This window comes from Hermetia illucens, chromosome 5, assembly GCF_905115235.1.
Source record: "Hermetia illucens chromosome 5, iHerIll2.2.curated.20191125, whole genome shotgun sequence".
Taxonomy (NCBI): domain Eukaryota; kingdom Metazoa; phylum Arthropoda; class Insecta; order Diptera; family Stratiomyidae; genus Hermetia; species Hermetia illucens.
Window position 1 is genome coordinate 90027756 of NC_051853.1, and position 22158 is coordinate 90049913.

At 43.0% G+C, this 22158-nt stretch overlaps 2 protein-coding genes across 2 annotated transcripts; one reads left to right on the forward strand and one right to left on the reverse strand.

Annotated features, from left to right (window-relative positions):
• Positions 1–2940: 2940 nt before the first annotated feature.
• LOC119658302 (integrator complex subunit 7) lies at positions 2941–13391 on the reverse strand. Its single transcript, XM_038065605.1, has 13 exons — positions 13270–13391; positions 13087–13216; positions 12885–13031; positions 8990–9127; positions 8540–8935; positions 8282–8473; positions 8005–8213; positions 7005–7947; positions 6830–6937; positions 6690–6777; positions 3536–3829; positions 3275–3474; positions 2941–3210 (listed from the first exon to the last, which is right to left on the reverse strand). Exons 1-13 carry the CDS (start codon positions 13370–13372, stop codon positions 3135–3137), a joined length of 3024 nt encoding a protein of 1007 aa, XP_037921533.1. The 5' UTR covers positions 13373–13391; the 3' UTR covers positions 2941–3134.
• A 141-nt stretch (positions 13392–13532) lies between these two features.
• Positions 13533–21761, forward strand: LOC119658019 (probable ATP-dependent RNA helicase DDX10). Its single transcript, XM_038065248.1, has 2 exons — positions 13533–13910; positions 19660–21761. The coding sequence occupies exons 1-2, from the start codon at positions 13596–13598 to the stop codon at positions 21709–21711; spliced, it is 2367 nt and encodes a 788-aa protein (XP_037921176.1). The 5' UTR covers positions 13533–13595; the 3' UTR covers positions 21712–21761.
• Positions 21762–22158: the final 397 nt, after the last annotated feature.

The window sequence follows — 22158 nt, forward strand, 5'->3', positions numbered from 1 at the left end:
GAACGCTTCGGCCTTTCCCTCTTTATAAAATTCAAGGCCATTGGGACCATGAATTGTAGGCATTTGCCTTCTCGACCCTCTTTTAAAATATTTGCTGAGCCGCCAGAAGTTGTTGCTTCCCGGCTCAAGATTTTGGAGAAAGTATTCCCACTGTTCGTTTCTGAATCGGTCAATGTCATCTCTGATAACATTAGTGAGCCGATTCGCTTCTCTTTTCAGGTTGGGATCTCCTGTCATTCTTCCTCTTTTTCTGATGCGATTTCTCTCCCTTATTCTATCTTTAATATTTCTTGGGAGCCGGAAGTATTGTTGGTCGTTTACTTCTCTCTCCGTTGAGCTCTCCTGCTTGGCTGAAGTTAGTTGGGCGGTTAGGTTTTCAATCTCTATCTCTACCTGCTCCGAAGTTTCTAGTTTTGAGGTTGTGGTGTATTGTCTTAGAATATGGCGGTAGGTGTCCCAGTTGGTGGTTTTTATCATTTTCGGTGGATTTTCAATATACATGTTGTATATTGAAAATAACACCGGTTTGTGGTCCGACGAGAGGTCGTCCAACACGTTGATTGTGATGTGGTTGCTGTAATTCTTTGTAATAGCCACATCGATTATGGTGCCGGTTGTGCTGCGTCCATAATGTGTTGGTTCCTCTGGTGCGTGAATAGTTGCTTCGTTTCCGTTTAGGAAAGCGAGCAGATCTCTCCCCGCTTTGTTGTTTCGGGTTGCTCCCCAGTCTCGATGACGCGCATTCAGATCCCCGGCGAGAAAAGTCGGTCTGTCCCCGTTGAGTAGCAGTTGAAGGTCCTCTGAAAAATTATCTGCTGATGGAGGACGGTAGGCTGATATGATTTTTATATCAGCTGGTCCTGTCCTTGCCTCTATGACTGTCGCTTCCATTCCAGTGATGAGTGGTGTTTCCAGGCGGTGATGCTGGATGCTTCTCTTAATGAGGACTGCGGTTCCTCCTCCACGGCCAGTAAGTCGGTCGTTTCTATATATGTTGTAGTTGGGTACTTTAAGTGGGTCTGTTGGTTTGAGGAACGTTTCCTGGATGAGTAGTATATCTACTTCTGCCTCGTAAAGGAATTCTTTCAATTCTCCCATTTTTCCTTTTACGGAATTTGCGTTCCATGTGATAATGTTAAGCTTAATGCTTACCATGGTGGATCTTAGTTGGGTTGCCTAGAGGGATCTGAGAGCTAAACAGGTTTTGGATCATTTTAGTCATCATTGACTCCATCATGTTTTGTATCTGTGCTTGCATGCTGCTCAGCACTTGATCCATTTGCACAGGCTTCGGGTTCGCTGAGGAAGAGGGAGTTTTCGGTGCTGTTGGAGTCTTTCCTGTCGGCTTATTGATTGGTTGTGATACCTGTGGAGAAGAATTCGATTTCGCCATCTGGGCGAAGGTTTTTTTAATGTTTTTAGGGTTTTTGGGACATCCGCCGTAGCTGGCTGGATGATCTCCTTTGCAGTTGGTGCAGGTTGCCTTCTGCTCCTGCTTCCTCTCGCATTTGGAAAAGTGGTGCGATCCCTCGCATTTAACGCAACGTGCGTCTGCGAAACAGTTATTTGCAGAGTGTCCAAACTGCTGACAGTTATGGCACTGCGATTGGGAAGTCCTCGGCTTTTGGGACTCGATTTTCACGATCAGGTGGCAGATCGATTTTACATTGTATATGCCGGTTTCGTTTTTCGGCATCAACACCTTCAGTAGTCTGGAGGGCCCGTTCTTCATTTTTATGAAGAAGCACTCTATGGGATGGAAGCCCTGATCCTCAAGGTCTTCCTTTACATCTTCGGGCGCTATACCCTCGAGCCCCCGGATTATAATATTTATGTTCTTCTCTTCTGGGAGAAGATATGTGTGGAATTGAATTCCACTTTCTCTAAAGAATTTAGTGATCTTCCGATGGTCGCTCGGCTGCTCTGGGGTTATTCTCACTCCCAGGTGAATCCTCCTCGCGTGAAGGATATTAATTTTCTTTTTCCGCAATTCCTTCTCAATGGCTGGCCATTTTGATGGCTGCCTTAAGATCACGGGTACCGTGCCCTTTTCGGCTTCTTTAGCCTTAGGACTTTCTTGTCCTGAAGGCTTTGCCTTTTCCGGCGCCTTCACTACAGTTTTTTTAAAAAAAATGGGCGGAAGAGTTGGCACTGGTTTCGGTGGCGGCAGAGGTGGAAAGTCTACATCTTCCTCCTCCTCGGTGGCGGTGTTGTCCGTGTTGTCGGTGGACATTTCCTCTTCCGATGACGAGTTGCTTTCCGAGTCCGACACTTGTGGACTCTCGATTCTCAAACGCTTGCCGTTTTCTTTTTTTTCCCTGTTCTGCAGGTCTATTGACTCCTGCAAGCTTTTAATGAGGGCTGTCAGACCCTCGTTCTGCTTCCGCTGTTCCTCTATCTCCATTTTCGCAGCGGCTAGCTGTTTATTGATTTCATCCAGACTGCGTTGCAGACTGGCGATTAGTTTCTCCTGGGATTGGTCCGATATTAATCGGACCTCTGGGGCTTTCTGGGCCCTCGTCTCCATAGCGATTTCTGCTGAAAATTTTTCAAAAAACAAAACTACTTTCTACCCACAAAAACTTAACACTATCCACGCTTATCACTAAAGGGTACCTAAAAGATAACCACTGCTGAAAAAAGAAAAAATCTTGTAATTTATAAATTCTCAAAAAAACCTTTACCTCTGCTGCTGTCCAAGGACGTCTGCTGCGTTCGGCTGAACTCTCAAGAATGAAAGATTTATCGAAACAGCGACGGCTTTATACACTAGACCGCTAGACACTACACCACCGCCAAACATGGCTGAAGATGAAGAAAATTGCAGGAGAGTCTACTTAATTTCCTCCGCCCTGGTTTCTGAGGCTAGTAACGTACACGAAAACATTTTAGTTTTGACTATTACAAAAACGCTGTAAGATTAATTTAAAACATATGATGGAAGTTTGAAGGTAGTAAAGTCTATTTTTTATCTATAGGTTCAAAAATATCAAGTTTTTATTGATATATATTAAATTTAAGGAGAAATTTGCTTCATATTCCAAAGTTTCAACACAAACATTCACTGTATGTACGAATAGTTTGAAGTTTTACATGCAATTAATAAAAGTTTTACTTATGTTAAGATTAAAACTTTAAAACCGTCTAGGTTGCGTTGCGGCCACAGCAGCTTGCTTCGAAGGATCATCGGGCACGCGAACAGTTAAAGAACTGAAAATAGGAAGCCATATTAATTTGAGAGTTCAAAACTAGGTCATATATTTGTGTGTAATACTTCTTATTTCCTGTGCACCAAACCGTTCCATTTTCGTCAATAATATATGTGTCGAGGGTAACTTGCCACTGACCTCCCATGGATATTGGATTACCCATCGGTCCAGTTTGAACATTGTTTAGCGATAGCAAGAAGTTCCCGGAAAGAAAATCTCGTTGTGGTTTCACAGTTTGCGTTAGTGTTATGGTATCATTTGGTTGCTGGTCACACAAAAAGAGCAATAAATTTTAGATAAAGAAGAGAATCATCCTGGTCTTTTACCTTCAACAAATCGTTAGGGTTCCGTTGCGAGACCAATTGAGATGTTAAAGTCAATTGAACCGATTCGACAGACCGAAATAGACATGGCGACTTTCCATAGTGTTGAATGACCCCTTCTACTTTCACTACTAAGTTGCTGCCAGGCTGCACAATGATGGGTTCTCCAGCGACGCGCGGTTGTGGACTTATTGACAGTTTTATTATTGTATTCTGTAGCACTTGGAAGAAGAAGCGAGGGAAACACATTGGGGACATTGTAATCAATTCGATTTCCTCGATTATGACCTTTGTATGCTAAAAAACAAAATATAAAATGAATAATTCACTGAACGAGTTAAACATAAATTTTATTTAAGGATTTTAGGCAGTCCAGAGTTCACCATCCATTCGATGGCGGACCGAACCAATTGAAAAGAAACTTCTTTCCTCGGTTTCTGGTGCACGAACCTCTCTGTTCTGGGCAAGAATCCAAATTTGCAAAAAAAAAAAAAACGACTTGCGGTTTCGTTCGCCGTAGCTTGTGGTTAAGAAGTGAGGAGGGAGGGATAACTGTAGCCTGAAAGTGTCGCAGTCATGAATTACGTATCCACAACATGGTTGTGTGAACTCTGGCAAGTTTCGAAACACCTGAAGCTATCAGCGAGGTCAACTCTGGTTTTGCGATGGGTCGACATCCTATCCATGTAAAAACTACTCCATGTGAAGAAACCTGAAACATTTGCCTCGGATTGGATGGATAAACGCAAACGTCAAACGGCCTATACTTTCAGATCCTGGAATGAATGCTCCCTGAACAAACCAGAGGCCGTTAAGCATGCTTGCAGTTCAAGAAACAAATTGGATTGGTAGCGAAATAAGCGATATGAATTCGCACACAATTTTCAAAAGTGGCAAACCATCAGGTCACAAGGAGTGTGGAGTTTTATTTATAGTAAGCAAACAGCTCACGCCACACGTCCTCGACTTCAAACCTCTCAACGAAAGGTTGTGTGCGATTCGTATCAGGACTCGCCTTTTTAACCTCTGGGTCATCAACGTGCACGTCCCGACTGAAGTCAAGGAAGACGCAGTGAAAGACGAGTTTTATGCACGCTTGGAGACACTGTTTGACGCACTCCAAACAAACGATGTCAAAATACTGTTGGGGGATTTTAATGCGAAAATCAGGGACGAAAACTGGCATTGGGTAACCACTGGAAGATATAGCCTCCCTGAGAAATGCAATCATAACGGTCAACGATTAATTGACTTCGCCAGCAGTAGAAAGCTCCACATGATTCCCACACCGGCGCATTTACAAACAGACCTGGAAATCACCAGACGTATATACCATCAACCAAACCACCACATCCTTATTGGTAGAAGATGGGCGTGCAGTGTATTGGATGTACGTTCCTATCGAGGAGCGAACTGCGATCCAGACCATCACTTGATGAAAGTAATATATCGATGCAGAATCTTCTCGGTGCCCCAATCGGGAATCAGTTCTACCAAAATCTTCGCGACTGATAAACTCCTGAGCGATGCTACAACGCAGACATATATATAGCCCCACCGGGTCCTGGGGAGAACTTAAGGGTGCCAGCAAGAAAGCCGCAGAGAATGTCATGGGATACAATTCACGGCGAACGCGAATTGGCTGGATTGAATGCTGAATATCACTCGACGCAAAGAACGAAGTCTACAGACAATATATACAACGTGCAACCAGAGCTTAAAAAGAAAAGTATGACGAGCTACGGCGAATTTCGAATAGCATAATTAGACGTAAGCAACGGAAATATTTTGACGAGCAGTTGCTAAACATTAATGAAAATCTAGCTAATAGAAACACCAGACAAGCATATAGATTAGATAATACAATTAAGAATGCTTATCAACCCAGGACTAACCTCTGCAAGGACAAAGATGGAAATATCATCACCGACGCCAACAGCATCAACAAACGCTGGCCATCCTATTTTGAAGAGCTACTGAATCCAACACCAGGCCTCCCCATACAAGTAGCCCAAATCGATGGCGGTATTGATGATCCTGGCCGTGCGGTCACTGAAATCAAACAAAGCGCTGGGCGCAGGCGAGATTCCAGCTAAGCTGTTAAAAGCCGGTGGAACGTGGAGTAGAGAGAGATAGATAATATTGCAATTTGGTATACCAGCTAAACTAGTACGACTAACGAAGATAACTATCATCAACTCCACCCCACAGGTTAGGATCCAGCACATGTTGATTGATCCTTATGAAACACGTACTGATTCGAAGCAGGGCGACGGACTGACGGCGACCCCGACCAACACCTGCGGGACACTACTCATTAAGTTTAATTGTTAGCGTATGCAGATGACATCAACATCATGTCTAGAAAACTGATCGACGCAGAGAAACTTCTACATACTCTTGACACTGCTCAAAAAGTAGTCGGACTACGAATTAATGATGACAAAACGAAAATAATGATGCAATCATGAAGTAGGACGCCAGTTCATTTGAGCATCAACGTAGGGGACCTCAACATCGAATAGACAGCTTTACCTATCTGGAGCAGCCTGTCAAAGGACGCCAATGAGACTGACATGGTCAAGCGGGGGATTCAGCTAGCGAATAAGACTTTCTTCTTGGTCCCTCTCATAATGAAATGGAAGCATGTGCACAGAAACACGAAGCTCCGCCTATACAAAACCATCATACGACCAGTGCTGTGCTATGGGTGCTAAACTTGGACTCTAACCCAAGCTTCTCAAAATTTGCTAAACATTCGAAAGGAAAGTCCTTCGCGACCGTGATCGATGGTGTACCCGGTACAACCATGAGTTGTATGAACTGTACAATGAGCTAGAAGTCTCGAAATTCGTTAAATTACGACGCCTTCAGGCGGAGCGAGAGTACGAAGGAAACCGAGAGCACGGTAGGAGAGCACAATATGTATGGACGCCGAACAACTAGTGGGACTTCCGAAATTGAAGGACGCGATCACGTGAATGAGATAATTGGAGGACAACGATCTAGGCGGCCAGAGGCAATACATCAAATGTACGGGTTAAATATATAGGTAGAATGGAAGATAGGTTTATACTCTTTACATACCTGGTTCTAATTATTTAAATTTACAAGAGCTTTAATGACATAAAACAATATATTCTTTCCAAGAACTTACCTTCATTGTTATGGACTTGTCATTTGGGGATTCCTGCGGTAAAGTTTTTGCCAGCCGTTCAATTTTATTGCATGTATTCACAAGATACCTGAAACAATCCAATTTACTCGAAAGAACAGAGAAACAAGGACCTGACTTACTTTGTCTCAGGATGATTTCCTTCTGTCGGCAGACATGGTGGTTCTGAAGGAGAGACAAAGCAAACGCTCTCTACAATATGTCCAAATATAGCACATTGGTGCTGTGTGCTAAAAGAAAAGTAATGCAAGTTAATTATGCAGGCATTATGCAGGAGATATAGGTTAGAACACTTACATTTCCAAAAACTCAAGCGTAGTTGGGTCAGCATCAAAAGCGGACTTATACAATTTTGAATAAGCGTCTTCGCATCCCTTAATAGTTTTGACCGCCTTCCTTAGTTGATTTGTAATGTGTCCGTACTTTTGCAATACGTCGCGGGAACTTTGGGCTAAAGTTAATGCAATTGCTGGTGGTGGTACGATCGCTTGTGTATTTTTCGCTATTACAACACTGTAGAGTGCTTGCAGAAATTGGCAACGAAGTTTAATGAATTCTGATTGAAATGTAAGTGAGCTTGACGGGGAAGAGCTGGCTTTAATGCTGGCCAAGGCCTTTGCATACAAAGCTATCGCCTTATCCAGACGCTCAGTTAGTGACAGCAACTTTATCGATGGGTTGTAATATTTCGGGTCGCATATAACATAATTGTGAAGCATGACTTCATACTCGGCTCCGTAGTTCAATATACATTCCGCTTTCGACATTTGCGACAAAGCGATTAGAAAGAAATGAAACTTATCAAGGGAAACATTCGTTGCCAGCTTAGTATAAAATCGGGCTGCCAAGAAGTGTTGTCCGTATCTGGAAGCGGATCTTGCAATTCGATATTGTGACCAGCAATTTATTGTGGTAGAAATGCGATCGAATACATCTAGAATTCCCTTAGGCATGAACGAACCAATTATGGATTGTAAAACAACAGCTGATAAAATTTCAACAATTTGAACCGAATGCGGTTGCAATTCGCCATCGATGATTGTATCCATTTTCTTTAAAATCTGGGGCAAGCATTCACTCACAGGATTCATTTTCTTCCCGAGCATTCTATGGGGGTCAACATCCATTGATGTTGATGGTTCGTGTTTGGGATCATGTATAGAGAAGCGTTTCACTTGAAATTGCGAAGAGAGGGCTGCTAATGTTTCGCATAATAAAACCGAATTTTTCTTCGAATAAACTGCAAAGAAATGTGATTGTGAGCCATGCAACTAAAAACAAACAAAAATTGACAAACCGCAATTATCCGTGACAATTCCTTCAATGAGTTGAACAAAATCCTGTGCAAACTGTAAATTGTTTTCCGATAGCTTTACCCCACATTTCATGTACAGCGTCAGTTCTTTATGCTTCTTTTCATTACCCATTGAAGAGTATATAAGACTTTCCAAATGCAAATTTATTAGTTCCATAAAAATTGTGGGAGGGGGTATATTCTCAGTATGACTGGAAATTTAATGTTGTTTGTAATGAAACATTTTTCCAAATTGCTGGGCAGGGAAAAGGATACTTACCAATATGATATTAGCCCCGTGAGAATCCCCACGGCTTGGCTCGCTGCCGTGTGATGCTCCAGTACTAAGCAGGACGAACATAACTCCAATATTAAATTTTGCTCTTCATTCAGTAATGCGTGGCATGTAACTGGACATTCCGTTAAAGTCAACACAACAGTTAACACTAAACTTTGCTCATTTCCTACATCACTACAGAATACAAAATATTCGATTCATCTCAGGAGGAATTGAAGAAGACTTATTGTGGGTACATACTTGCAGTTTTGTGCCTTAGATATCAATGTTTTTAAAGCCCCATTAGGCCAAAGATGAGCTCCTTCCTGAGCCAAACTTCTCAACGAACGCAATACTTGATATCGAACTTTTTTCCTTGGATCTTGTAGGTAAGTTAGGAGCAAATTTACTTGATCCGGGATGTCAATCAATGTTTTGCAAGATAGCTTCGTTAGGGAATCTAAGATTGCAATGACGAAACTTTCTGCTGGATATTTTGGAAGCAGGTTCAAGCACAACGTCTTCACTAAAGCCGCAGTATTGGCGTCGTGGTACATGTGTCGGAGAACGGGGATCAACTGGAGTTTCATGCTAATTGGAGTTTTCAATGACTCGATCATAGAACCAATTTTTGAACACATAGAGATGGCAAAAGTTCTACGCAAAAAAGTGACCTTTATTTAACGCAAAGGCAAGAAACATTCTACTTACTTTGATTGAGCAGCAAATTGCACACTAGCATAAATAGCTGCCTCAACTTCAACCGTGTCATTGCTGTCTAAAGCTCTGCGAATTGAATGGTGGACTTGTTGCTTCTCAGGAATTACTCGACTCACTGCTCCAAGAGTTCTGGAAATATTTAATGTAAAATTTGCTTTGTTGTATTTTTAACTATTTCAAACTATGCCATGAAAACCGAAATATGAATTAAGTCAAGCCCAAACGGGAGAAGTTGAAGCCTACTTTATAGGTGATGATTATAGCAGCATAAAAATAAAACTACGAGATAATTAGTGAGCAAATGCAAAATACATAGGGCAAGCAACTTGCGTGTCGTTACTGCGTCTCCGAGCAGGAAACATTGAGCTGGCCCCCTAAATTCAATAAGGCCGCCTCCGCGATCTGGTTGCCGTCCAGTAGTGGGAAAACTTTCTCGCTGCGCAAACTACATAAACTAAACAATTCGCCAGAGAATATTAATTAACACTGGGCCACACACTGTTTGTCTCTGGTGATCCCAAAGACATTACAAGACTCTGGTTAACTGTGCAAACGTGGAGTCAGATCGATGAACATGAGCAGCTAGGAGCTCTGTTGTCACTCGAGCAGGAATGAACGCAACGCGCGGAAGTTCGGTTACTGTGAAAAAGTACGAGAAGTGTAACGGAGTGTGCACTAAAAAAAGGACAAAGGAATTTCACCATTGCGTTAATGACGGAAGAAAAAGCTAGCGCAAATAGTAATGATTTCGCTACTGTATACCGCATCACAAAAGAGCTTTTAGGTGGCTATAAACCTGTTGTCGACCCTGTGATGGACGTTAACGGTAAGTTTGTCATCCACGATGATGGGCAACTGAAGAAATGAAAAGAATGCTTCCTCACAATTCTCAGTTTTTCCATTCATCGCCTGAGGTCTCTCCTGAATTACCACTTCCACCCATTCGTAAATCCTAGAAATATGAGATTTTCCCGATTGGAAGAACGGAGTGACCATTAAGTCTTCGAAGAAGAGGGGGTTCGATGAACGATGCAAATGGCTGCAGACATAGAGAAAGAGCAAGTAGAGTTCGATTGGAGATAAATAACAACCAAACCAAGGTTCTCAGTCTGACGGAACATTAATGCAAACAGGAAGAGTGTGATAACTCTTCCTGTTTGCATTAATGAGCAGAATATCGAAGGTATTGATAAATTTGTATATCGAGATTTCTGCCGACGGTGGCATCCAACTGGATGCCGCCCGACACATTAAAAGCGCTAAATGCAAGTGTCATTATCTCAAACCAAGATGAAGTTGAGGTTGTTTCATCCCGGTAATCTGCCCTATCTCGTGCAATGAAGCTTACAATCTCAGGATGGACGTTAAGTGGGACACCCAAGAACTACGTGGCGTGGCGTGGCGTAGAACAGGTTCTATCAAATGTCTGATCTGGCTGCATTCACGAGGCTTTCCAATCTCCATCCAATGTTTCAAGCCACCATATTTTCGGCCTGCCTTTTGGTCGCTTATTATCGACTTCGATGTTTAGACCAATCTTGCCAAGTGAATCCTCGTTACCGCGAATTATGTGACCATACCATCCAAGATGCCTCATTCGCAATATTTCCACGGTCGGTACAACTCCATGTCGATCGTGGATATCTTCATTTCGGATATGATCCAAGCGTGTCATGATACTACTCCAACGCAAGATCTTCGTCTCCATTCCCGCAAGACGCCGTTCATTGTCTTTTATAGTCGGCCAACACTGAGAAACATAGCTTACGGCAACCATATATCAAAACAATCATACCAAATGATGGTATGTCGGGGCGATATAAACATACTGGCGTTGACGATATACGGTCAAGGTCGACATATCTGGACAGTTGCCAGCCCCTCCTAGACCAGGACCAACGCCTATCCAGCCGGAGACTGTAGCCCTCCATCAAACAGCCGGACCTCGTCCAAGGACAGCCATTACTTTAGCCCAATACGGTTCCGGCGTCCCACAGTCGAGCAAAATTCGCTAGTAAGTGAGAAGGAGCAGCGACTCCGGGGAGGACAAAAGGCACGGCAATGGCTGGAGAGCCGCATGAAGCATCTGAAACAATCAAAAGTCCGGCTGAAATAGCGACGGTTGGATACGCTGGATGCTGATTAGAGAGCTTCTCCATTCCACCCACATTACGCTATTGACTGAACAAAGTAGCGAAAATGTTTCTCGTTGACGGAATTATTGCGTGAACTTCCAGTATCACATGATACTCTCAGTTGCGGTTTTCACCGAGTATTGATTTCCAACCGCTGCAGTTGCCAGAAGGCGTCTTTCTCTCGATCATGATTTTCACAGGATATCGAACACTTCTGTTGCGTTAATGACAAGAACGATACTTTGCTTACCAACTGTCCAGCCGCAACGGGTAGATGGCGAGAGTACTTCGAGCAGATTTCAACTGAAGAATTTGCTCATCCTCCACTTCCACAATCATTGCCGACATTTGGAGGAGACAATAAAACGAATAGAATCGGGGAAAGCCACAGGACCTGACGACATCGTGTGACAGTGAATTCTTTAATCGGGTTATTCAGGTAGGAAGAATACCATCTGATTGGCAAGAAAGTATCACTGTTTCAATATGGAAAAAGAAAGGTATTCCAGCAGAAAGTTCAAACTACCGTCTGATCCGGTTACTTTCCCATACCATGAAGATTTTTGAACGCATTCTTGACAACCGTATTCGCGAAATCGTTGAAATAACCGTGAATCAAGCCGGATTTGTCAAAAACTGCGGAACTACTGACGCAATACACGCTGCGCGGTTACTCATGGAGAAACACCGTGAGAAGCATCGTCCTCTTTGCATTGCATTTCTGGGTCTAGAGAAAGCGTTTGACGCTGTGCCACTCGAACTCATCTGGTATGCTTTACGACAACACTTAGTGCCAGAAGAACTCGTGCGCTGGGCTCAATTGCTCTACCGCGATCCGAAAAGTAAAGTTCGAAGTATGGAGGGTGTATCAAAACCGCTACGTGTCTCTGTTGGTGTTCATCAAGGAAGCGCCCTCTCATCACTCCTCTTTGTTCTTGATATGGACACCGGCACACGGGATATTGAACGTCTAGCGCCCTACACACTACTTTATGCAGATGATGTTTTCCTAGCATCTGATAGCAAAAATTATCTCGAGCAATTTGTCCAAAAATGGAATGATCGCCTCATGGAACACGATCTTAGATTGAATCTAAACAAAACTGAATTTTTGGCGACCGATCCGCATGAAACAGGCACAATCATTACCAGCGGCAATGATCTGCCCAGAACTGAGCGATTTAAATACGTCAACGCTATCAGCCAATGGAGAACTGCGTTATGAAATTACTTTACGCATTAACGCAACCTGGACGAAGTGGCGTTCCACAACTGATATTCTTTGTGATCGACGTATCAACGAACGTCCCAAATCTAAAATTTACCGCAATGTCGCCCTCTACGGTTCTGAGTGTTGGCCGACTATGAAAGACAATGAACGGCCTCTTGCGGTAATGGAGACGAAGATGTTAGGTTGCATTTAAAAGCCTCGATATTGCACCCAGATCAGGCATTCGATAGAGCCAAATGGCGAAACCGATCACGACGAGCCGACCCCGCTTGTGAACGGGACAAAGGATGAAGAAAGAAAAAGAGGAATTAGTTCTGGGAGAAGTCTTATACAATACCGCTTACGATTTCAAGTGCAATTTGCAACAGGTAATGTCTTTGGACGGTCACCCAATGCCAAATCAATCAAAAGTATTACCCGCATCAGAAGACTTGCAGCTACAATGCTAATCTGTAAATTTTCTGCAACTTTACCCTTGTTTGCAGTACTAGCAGGTTATTTTATCACATAGAATTCTTACCGTAACGTCAAGGCTCTTGCAACAGGATCATTTGAATGGATTACCATAAATATTCTCTTCACAAACTCGTCGATGTTCAGTATCTTGTCCAAGTGCTTATCGCTTTGTTGACAAACTTTGAGTACCCACAAGCGAAGTAAATTTGACCTGGAAAGCAATAAGTTGCTTAGAGAAGTATGGACAAGATATTAGCAAAGCATACCCATTTCGAAAAAACTCTGCCAATTTCAAAAAGGAAGAGTTAATCAATATTGGGAATGGATACTTCTCAAACATTCTTGGGAAACGAACAATCGCTTCGCATTGTTCACCGATTTTCGTCGACCGTAGACCTAAAAAGACATCAACCAATTAGAATCTGTTAAAAATAAATAGTCATATTTACCTTTATCCAACTCCGTTAAAACCGAATTTGCGTCTTGATCGGTTTCATTTAGAAAACTTTCATTAAAAACGTTCATCCTCGCACCAACATATGAGGACATCATGCCGGCTGATTTGTGTTTGTCAAATTGATGCCGTCAAAAATAAGAATGAAATTTGATCACCGCAGTTCATGTCAAAGTGTTGTGAGGGGAAATCAGCTCAATGGACGGCATTAGACGGACTCAATTTGAACGTAAACATACCGAGCACGAGGACCTGAAATGTCAAAAAATGTGTGGTACATAGTGCTTTGACTGACTCCGTAAATCGTGCAAATTCTCTAAAATGCAGAACAAGGAAAAAGGAAATTTTAAACCGAAAAACAGGAAAACCTTCAAAAAGAAAACTCAGCAAAACAAAATTAACGAAGATGACGAGATAAAGGAGATTCAATCAAAATACGATTCTATAGTGCCGAGCAACGTGAAGTGTTTCGATGACCTCCCGCTTTCGTACAAAACGAAGAAGGCACTCAAGGAGTGTAACTACAAAACTCCAACGGATATTCAACGCGAAAGCATCGGATATGCATTGCAGGGTCGTGATGTTCTGGGAGCAGCGGTGACTGGAAGTGGAAAGACGTTGGCGTTCCTGGTTCCGGTGAGTTGAGTGCCGGATGTGAATGGTGGATGGGTTGGAAGCTACAAAATACATCCAATTTGTGTATTTTCTTCTGGAATTAGTAGCAAATGCTATGACATTAATAATAATTAGTAGTAAAATCTGGTAAGGGAAGTTCACTGCGTTCTAGAACAACTTTTGTGCCTTTTTAACGGATTATAATGTACCTATTAACTAGAGTATGTCAAGCAAGTTGACTGGTATTGTAGTATATTCGCTACTTCCAAGTATTCCAACGTGGTATCTAGTATTAAGTGTTCTGCCTCAACTTGCACAAGTGCCGGATACTGTCCCAGAACAATATATGAATGTTGCGTCACACTCCGTACAGAACCTGTAGGTCTCCGTAAATGTCCCTACCTTCCCCGGGCGAGTGTTTAGTCGACAGTGGTCAGTGAGCATTCCGACTATGATCCGGAGGGTCTTCTTGGTAAGGTTTGAGCAAGCTTTTGGACGGTTGCGTTCGTATCCCCCATAAGTAACGAGAGCTGCTCCATTCCTGGCAGATTCGTCTAGCAAAGTTCCCTCAGCCCCTTTATTTTTTATCGTCGTAGTCATGAACCCGTTTCCGATTCTACAGAAGGGTTCTGGTCGGTGTCGAGTCGTTCCTGCTCCTTTCCTGGCTAGCTAGTCTGCTACCTCATTGCTTTCTTACCCAATATTACCTGAAACCCAAAGTTACTAGACCTTATTGTGCGAGCCGAAGGTGTTGTGTCTCTCAAGGCATTCCCATACCAGTTTAGAGTTCACTGGGTTAGACCTAAGTGGCTTGCTAGCCGCTTGGCGGTCGGTTAGAATAGCAATGTTCTGCCTCTATAGTTCCTTTGGAGGTTGAAGGTGGCACATCTGTGTATGGCGTGTATTTTCTCTCGGTTTACTGTGGTGTTCCAACGTTTTTCAAACTTCTTATTGAAGTGAAACCTCGTTGTCGTTTTATTCCTTGGTATCAGTAATTCGGTATGCCGCCTGGATGCAGCTTCCCGTGTCGTTAGTACTCCAGAACATTGTGTTCGCCCTTCTCGCCTGCAATTGTATGTGTAGATAGAGAGGTGTCAATCCCAGAAGAACCCCCTAGCGATGCGGGTCGGTATATCCTCATTGCACCACTGATACATATGCAAGCAAGTCTTTGAAGTTTGCATAACTGTTTGGCTGTTTTCCTGGGCTCCGTTCTTTCTGCCAAGATTAACGCCCACAGGTAATTATTGCAGTGTATATTCAGCACTTCATTTTCAGAGTGCAGCCCCATTGTATTGTGTCCGCATGGCTCAAGTGTATATTGTAATATAGCGTTACGATCTTCAATGAAGTGCTCTAACACATTTCAAGGCCCTGATCCAATATGGATTGTTGCGCCAACGATTATTGTTATCCCCACTTTTTTCCTGCTGTGGACATATGTTTCCAACATGCGCCTTTAGAGTAATTTTTGGTATTTGGTACTTTACCTTTGTTCTCGTTCCACCTCCATGCCGTGTAACTTAATTGGCTCTTACTACTCCACCCCGGCAAAGGGGGAGGGTTTGAGTAACTTGCTTTGTACTATCCTCAGTAAAACAAAAAAAAATATTGAGATCGAGGAAAGAGATAAATAATATGTAATTGGAGTTATTTCACTACGCTAAATGCTGGTCTCTCTTGGTGACAGGTACCGCGACAGACCGAGCAAGGAAATGCATCCAATGCTGTTAAAAACAAAGTGATCGTGTTGAGTCATAAGCCTCGGGAAAACGCTAGGGCACCACAGGCGATGCAGCAAGACGGGCCACGGTCCTGTCGAGAAAAATGGGGAAGGTTTCTTGACGCATGAACGGCGTCAGGACATACTCCGAGCAAAACAAATATGTGTCTGCACGCTAACTATTGGAACCCTCAGTGGAAAGATCGAAGAAGTCGTAAAAGCCTTTCGGAAAAGACGCATTGATATCTGCGTTCTGCAAGAAACCCGATGGTCTGGTGTCAACAGTTGCGATATAGAACGCGAACGCGGTAAAAATGGCTATAAACTTCTCTATTTTGATAGCCCACACACTCAACACGGTGCTGGATTTTGCCATCTCTGAGGGTTTCTATGATACCAATAAAGAAGTTGAGCTATTTGATGACCGGCTGATAAAGCCGCGGACAGGTCGCCCCGATCCCGAGAAAGATGCCTTCTGGCAAATAATTGACACAAAGATCTCGATGACTGTATTATCATTGCAGGCGATCTTAATGGTTACGTCGGTGAAAAGGCAGACGGTAACAGGTGCCGTGGGGGAAAGGGGTTTGGAGCGCGCAATGAAGGTGGCGGGCGTATAATTGATTTTGCGGACACCCATGACCTTGTACTTATGAATACATGGTTCATCAAACGATTGTCTCATCTTCCTACATTTTATAGTGGGAACAGTAAAACACAAATCAACTATATTTTCATAAAACGCCGACATTTTACCACCGCTACTGATTAATAATAATCGTTGGCGCAACAATCTATATTGGATCAGGGCCTTGGAGTGTGTTAGAGCAGTTCATTCAAGACCGCAATGGTACACTACAGTACACTGTAAGAGGCAATGTTGTCAGCATTACGCTCGCCAGAGATTATCACCCTGACTTTACTCAGGTACTCATTCACAGCTGAGTGAACTGGAATCCGATGTCAAATCACGATTCAAATCCCACTGCCACCAGTGAGATTTAAACCGTGACCTTCCGTACGACAGCCTTGTGCTCTGATCACTCAGCTATCCGCCACTGATTGCAAAGCCTTTTATTGATTGTCACATTGCGTATCAACCCCTGATTACACAGCGTGACGAACGCACTGGCACTATTATATGGTAGTTTCGCGAAGAGAAATAAGAAATGATCTCATGCGATTACTAACCATTACGATTGTGGAAGAATCCTGGAACAAAGTTAAAGCCACGATCTACAAAGCGGTCTATGCAACCATCGGGATCATCAAGCGGTTCTCCAACACTTGGCTTTGGGGTGATGATGTTTAGATGAAGGTCCGTGAAAAGAAATGCCTATTCCACAAGTTTCTCTACTATAAAACGTTGACCAATTGGCCAAATAAAAAAATGCTAACCGGGAAGTAAGGAAAGTGGTCAACGTCTCCGAGCGGTTCATAACACTCGGGATGGCGGGAGAGATCTGTATGGACTTGTCAAAAGCCGACACTAAAGCACACAGGATATCGAACACTTCTGTTACGTTAATGACAAGAACCGTGCTTTGCTTACCGACCGATCAGCCGCAACCACAACATTGCGGACATTTGAAGCAATTCCACCTATCAGCGCTATCGAAGGCGCGGAAGCAATAAAACGAGTGAAATCGGGGAAAGAAACAGAACCTGACAACATCGCAGTTCTAGAAAACGCAGAGCTGAGACCCAACACAGTGGTTCAATGAATTTTTCAACCGGGTTATTGAGGAAGGCAGAACACCATCTGACTGGTAAGAAAGTACCACAGATCCAATGTGGGAAAAAATAGGTAGTCCGATCCGGTTGCTGTCCCATACCATGGAGATTTTTGAACGCATTCTTAACAACTCTATTCGTGTAATCGTTAAAATAACCGTGAATTAAGCCGGATTTGTCAAGTACTGCGAAAATACTGACGCAATATATGCTGCCCGGTTACTCAGCAAGAAATATGAGAAGCATCGCCCTCTCTACTCTTTCTGGATCTAAAGAAAGGGTTTTGATCGTGTGCCATGCGAACTCATCTGGTATGCTCTACGACAATACCTAGTGCCAGAAGGACTCGTGCGCTGGGTTAAATTGCTCTATCACGATCCGAAAAGAAAGCTCGAAATGTGGCGGGTGTATCAAAATCGTCCCAGGGTAAGAAACGAAGACGATCCTTTGGAATAGTGGCCTAACACCCTTTGATCCCATCCGAAATGAGGATATCCACGATACTTATGGTGTTGCGCCGATCGTGAAAAATTGCGTGAGAGGTGTGTTCGATGGTATGGTCACGTAATTCACGCTAACGAGAAAGGCCAAGATTGATCTGAATATCGAAGTTGATGGTAAACGATCAAAAGCCCGGCTGAAACAACGGTGGCTTGATACTCTGGATGGGGATTTGCCTCGCAACTGCATCAAGATCAGGCCTTTGATAGAACAAAATGGCGCAAAAGATCACGACGAGCCCACCCAGTTTATGCTTCCTAGTCAATGGTAATTGGTGGCTTTGGCTGGATTGATGTGCTCCACCAGGTACTAGCAATTCTTAGTCCAGTTTTGATTCTATCACATAGGGTATCCTCATATTTGCCCTTACAGATTAAAACAATGTCTTCAGCGTAACCCTGGACTGGTATTTCGGTATTAATTGGTTCACCTCGGACTTCATCAACTACCATACTAGTACCCCGCCCTGTGGATACAGGGCAGTTTCGTTTGATCATCTTGCCCGGAAGCGTTTTCAAATGTATGTGTTCTAACATAGTTGTCTATGACCTTCTCCACCGTTTTAAGTACGGCGATTGGTCTAAGATGATTTCTAAGCCTCTCTGGAGTAGTGCAAAAATACTACTATGCTTCCCTAATCGCGTTTCTATAGGCAGTCAGTGCATTTTTGTACCTCTGCCAGCCTCCAGTTCGTTTCGCTCGATTGAAGAGCTTTCGGACCTCTGTTTTTATTCTGGCTAGGTTCCTGTTTCAGCAGAGTACATCCCTTGATAACTTGACTTCCTTAACCGGTCAGCTTCATATGCGTCAGTGACAACTTTGTCAATGTCGAATCTGATTATTCGGCGATCCGATTAGCCCGACATCCGATTAATCCGACACAATCCAATTCTATGTCTAGTGCTGGTCACGAATGTTGTAGTATTCCCTATGTTGTATATTTCTACCTTATTGCTAAGAATAAATTCAAGAAGGTACTCACTTCTTCGATTAGTCTCACGTTGGTATCCCAGCTGAGGAAAAGTGGTAGCACCTTCTTCTCGCGGAACTTCACCAATCTACCGACTAACTCCGGTATGAACCGGCTGTCGTCTCCTGGGAAGTAGTCCGATGACACGACGAGTTCTTCTCCCGGTTTCCACTGAAACTTTGACAGCCACGAAGTCTCCAGGCAGGAACTCTGAAAGACATATGTATTTTAAATTGTGTTTAAGAATGATGTACGCTTTTAGTTTTTCGCAAGAGGAGACCTAAATGACCTGCATAGTTTCTTCTTGCGAACAATGAATCTGCTCCCGGTATACCCAGGGTTCTTAAGCCAGCACTATTCCAATGTTGTTCTTGGAGATTGCGCCTGCAATGACTGCAAATCAAGCTGTTGCATGATGGAGGTTTATCTGGGCTTTCTTAGTGGCTCCTCTCCACTGAACAACCTGAATTGGAGGAGATGTTTTTCGACTCCTCTGTCTAGATCCCTAGCCTTTTAATAGTTGGGTAAAGACTAGTACAGGGTGTGGCTATTACTACCCACTTAGGGTCTTGGATGAGAGTCTTGGCTCATTGACAGCCACATATCACCCCCAAAGAGGGATAGATGGACTATCAGGTAGCTATATTACGCGTCAGTCTATCCTGCAGTCGACTGATTGTTTCCTTCCATGACATTGTTTAATATATTATGGGGTCTGAGAACAATAGAAATCTAACTAGACATCGCATAAATAATGGGAACTGTTAAATCTAATTTAGTGTTTGATTGTTTAGAAAAATTACTTATGTGGAACTACTCTAATCGTGCCTTCCCATTGTCAGGTTTTGGAAAAGCTTTACACTCAGAAATGGTCTCGCATGGACGGTACGGGCGCTATCATTATCTCACCTACCCGAGAACTTGCTTACCAAATATTCGAAACGCTCAGAAAGGTTGGAGCCAAACACGACTTCTCCGCCGGTCTCATTATTGGAGGAAAAAATTTAAAATTTGAACGAGGTCGTATGGATCAATGCAACATCATGATTTGTACTCCAGGGCGGCTTTTACAACACATGGACGAGAACCCACTTTTCAACGCCACTTCCATGCAAATACTCGTATTGGACGAAGCTGACCGCTGCCTGGATATGGGATTTGAACAAACGATGAACGCCATTATTGAAAATTTGCCACCTGAAAGGCAAACGCTTCTATTTTCAGCTACGCAGACGAAATCAGTGAAGGATTTGGCAAGATTAAGTCTGGACAATCCAGTCTACGTAGCCCCACACGAGCAGCAAATGACCACGCCGCAATCACTACAGCAAAACTATGTTGTAATTAACCTAGAAGACAAAATCACGATGCTTTGGTCCTTCATCAAGAATCATTTGAAGCAGAAATGCATTGTGTTCATGTCGAGCTGCAAACAGGTGAAGTACATTTACGAAATTTTTTGTAAGCTTCGTCCTGGAACAAGTTTACTGGCTTTGTACGGAACTTTACATCAAGACAGACGTGTGGCAATCTACAACGAATTCATGAGAAAGAGCAACGTCGTGCTTTTCGCTACCGATGTGGCCTCACGTGGTTTGGATTTTCCGGTCGTCAATTGGGTCATCCAGCTTGATTGTCCTGAAGACGTTACTCAGTACATCCACCGAGCGGGAAGAACTGCAAGACACAAGGCGAAAGGAGAAAGCTTGCTCGTTCTCTTGCCAAGCGAAGAAGAAGCAATGATAGAAGAATTGACGCAGAAAAAAATCTCTATCAATAAGATAAGTATAGATCCACGCAAAATGTTCTCACCTAGAGCCAAAATGGAAGCATTCCTGGCTCAAAACAAGGAGTTGAAAGAGAGTGCACAACGTGCTTTCGTCTCATATATCAAGTCAGTGATATTAATGAAGAATAAAAAAGTTTTCAACGTAGAAGCATTGGATACAGACGCATACGCGAGAAGTTTGGGGCTAGTGGTTGTACCACGAATAAGATTCCTGCAGAGACTGAAGAAACGGCAACAAAAGCAGAAGGAGGGTCGTGAAAGTGCTAGCAGTGAATCATCTGAAGAGGAGGAAGAAGAAAAGCCTGTACAAAAGGAGCAAAACAAGTTGATTCTGGCACATTCAAGCGAAGACGAAGATAATGACGACGATCTTTTCACCATAAAACGAAAGGACCATGAAGTAGACACACAAATAGGTGAAGACGAACATGCAGACATCTCCCTTGCTAAGAATCCCGCAAAGGCACCCAAGATAGTAACTAAGGCCGCCCTGGCGAAACGTGTACTGAAAAAGAAAATAGTGGCTAACAAAAAAGTGGTATTCGACGAAGAAGGTGAACAGCTGAAAGATCCAACAAAACATCTTCAATCTGATCTCGCTCGTGAGTACGAAAATGAAGACGAAGACGACGGTGGTGGTATCGATATTGAAAAGGCAAAACGGTTGTTGCGCGAAGAGGACAAATTCGATAAAGAACGTTTCAGAGAGAAAATTAAAGCCAAACGGAAAGCAAAGAAACAGAAGTTGAAGAAGAAACGAGACGATGATCAACAGGAATTGGATGATTTCGGAAGTGACGAAGATGATGACGTTGACTTATCATGGTTACCGGATCCTGACAAAATATATGGACCTAAAAATTCGGATGAGGAAAGTGTTTCGGATGCTGAGAGTGAAATTCATCAGTTGCCTACGAAACTTTTTGAAAAACCGAGAAATAAGAGAGAATTGTCTGTTAGTATGTCTGAGAATAGTTCAGCGGATGAAGACGAAGAGGAGGATAAGCGAAGTAAACCTATCAAGAAGAAAGCGAAGAAAATGGCGAGTAAATTATCTGTTGACGAGGCAGAAATGTTGGCAATGCGACTGCTGGGCAGTGAATGAATGGTTTGAATTCATGCTACTGTATAATAAGAAATAAACATATTTTAACTCACAAAAACATTCGTTTCGTTTGTTGTTCTTTTTTGTCTGGAAATGTGATCAAACACGTGTCGTTAAATGTAACGTAGATAGAAGTTATTTATTGGTTCTTAAAAAAGCATCTGGTGAACCCTAGCCAAGACAATACAAACTTTAAACTAATTTACAAATTGCTTATTGTTGATACGTAGACTCGGACATAAATTCGTTCGATGCACCTATGTCAATGATTGTTTTCGCTGACACATCTGTTCCCCCTTTAGATGCTGAGGTCCACATCTGCTTTTAGAAAGATGATATGTTATTGGTCTTCGGAAGGCTTCTGAATAGTCCAGATGTTGATGGTAGCATGAAGTTGGAAGTCGTGGTTCGGGTTTGTCGCCTGAGTTATTCAATTTTCGTCTTTTG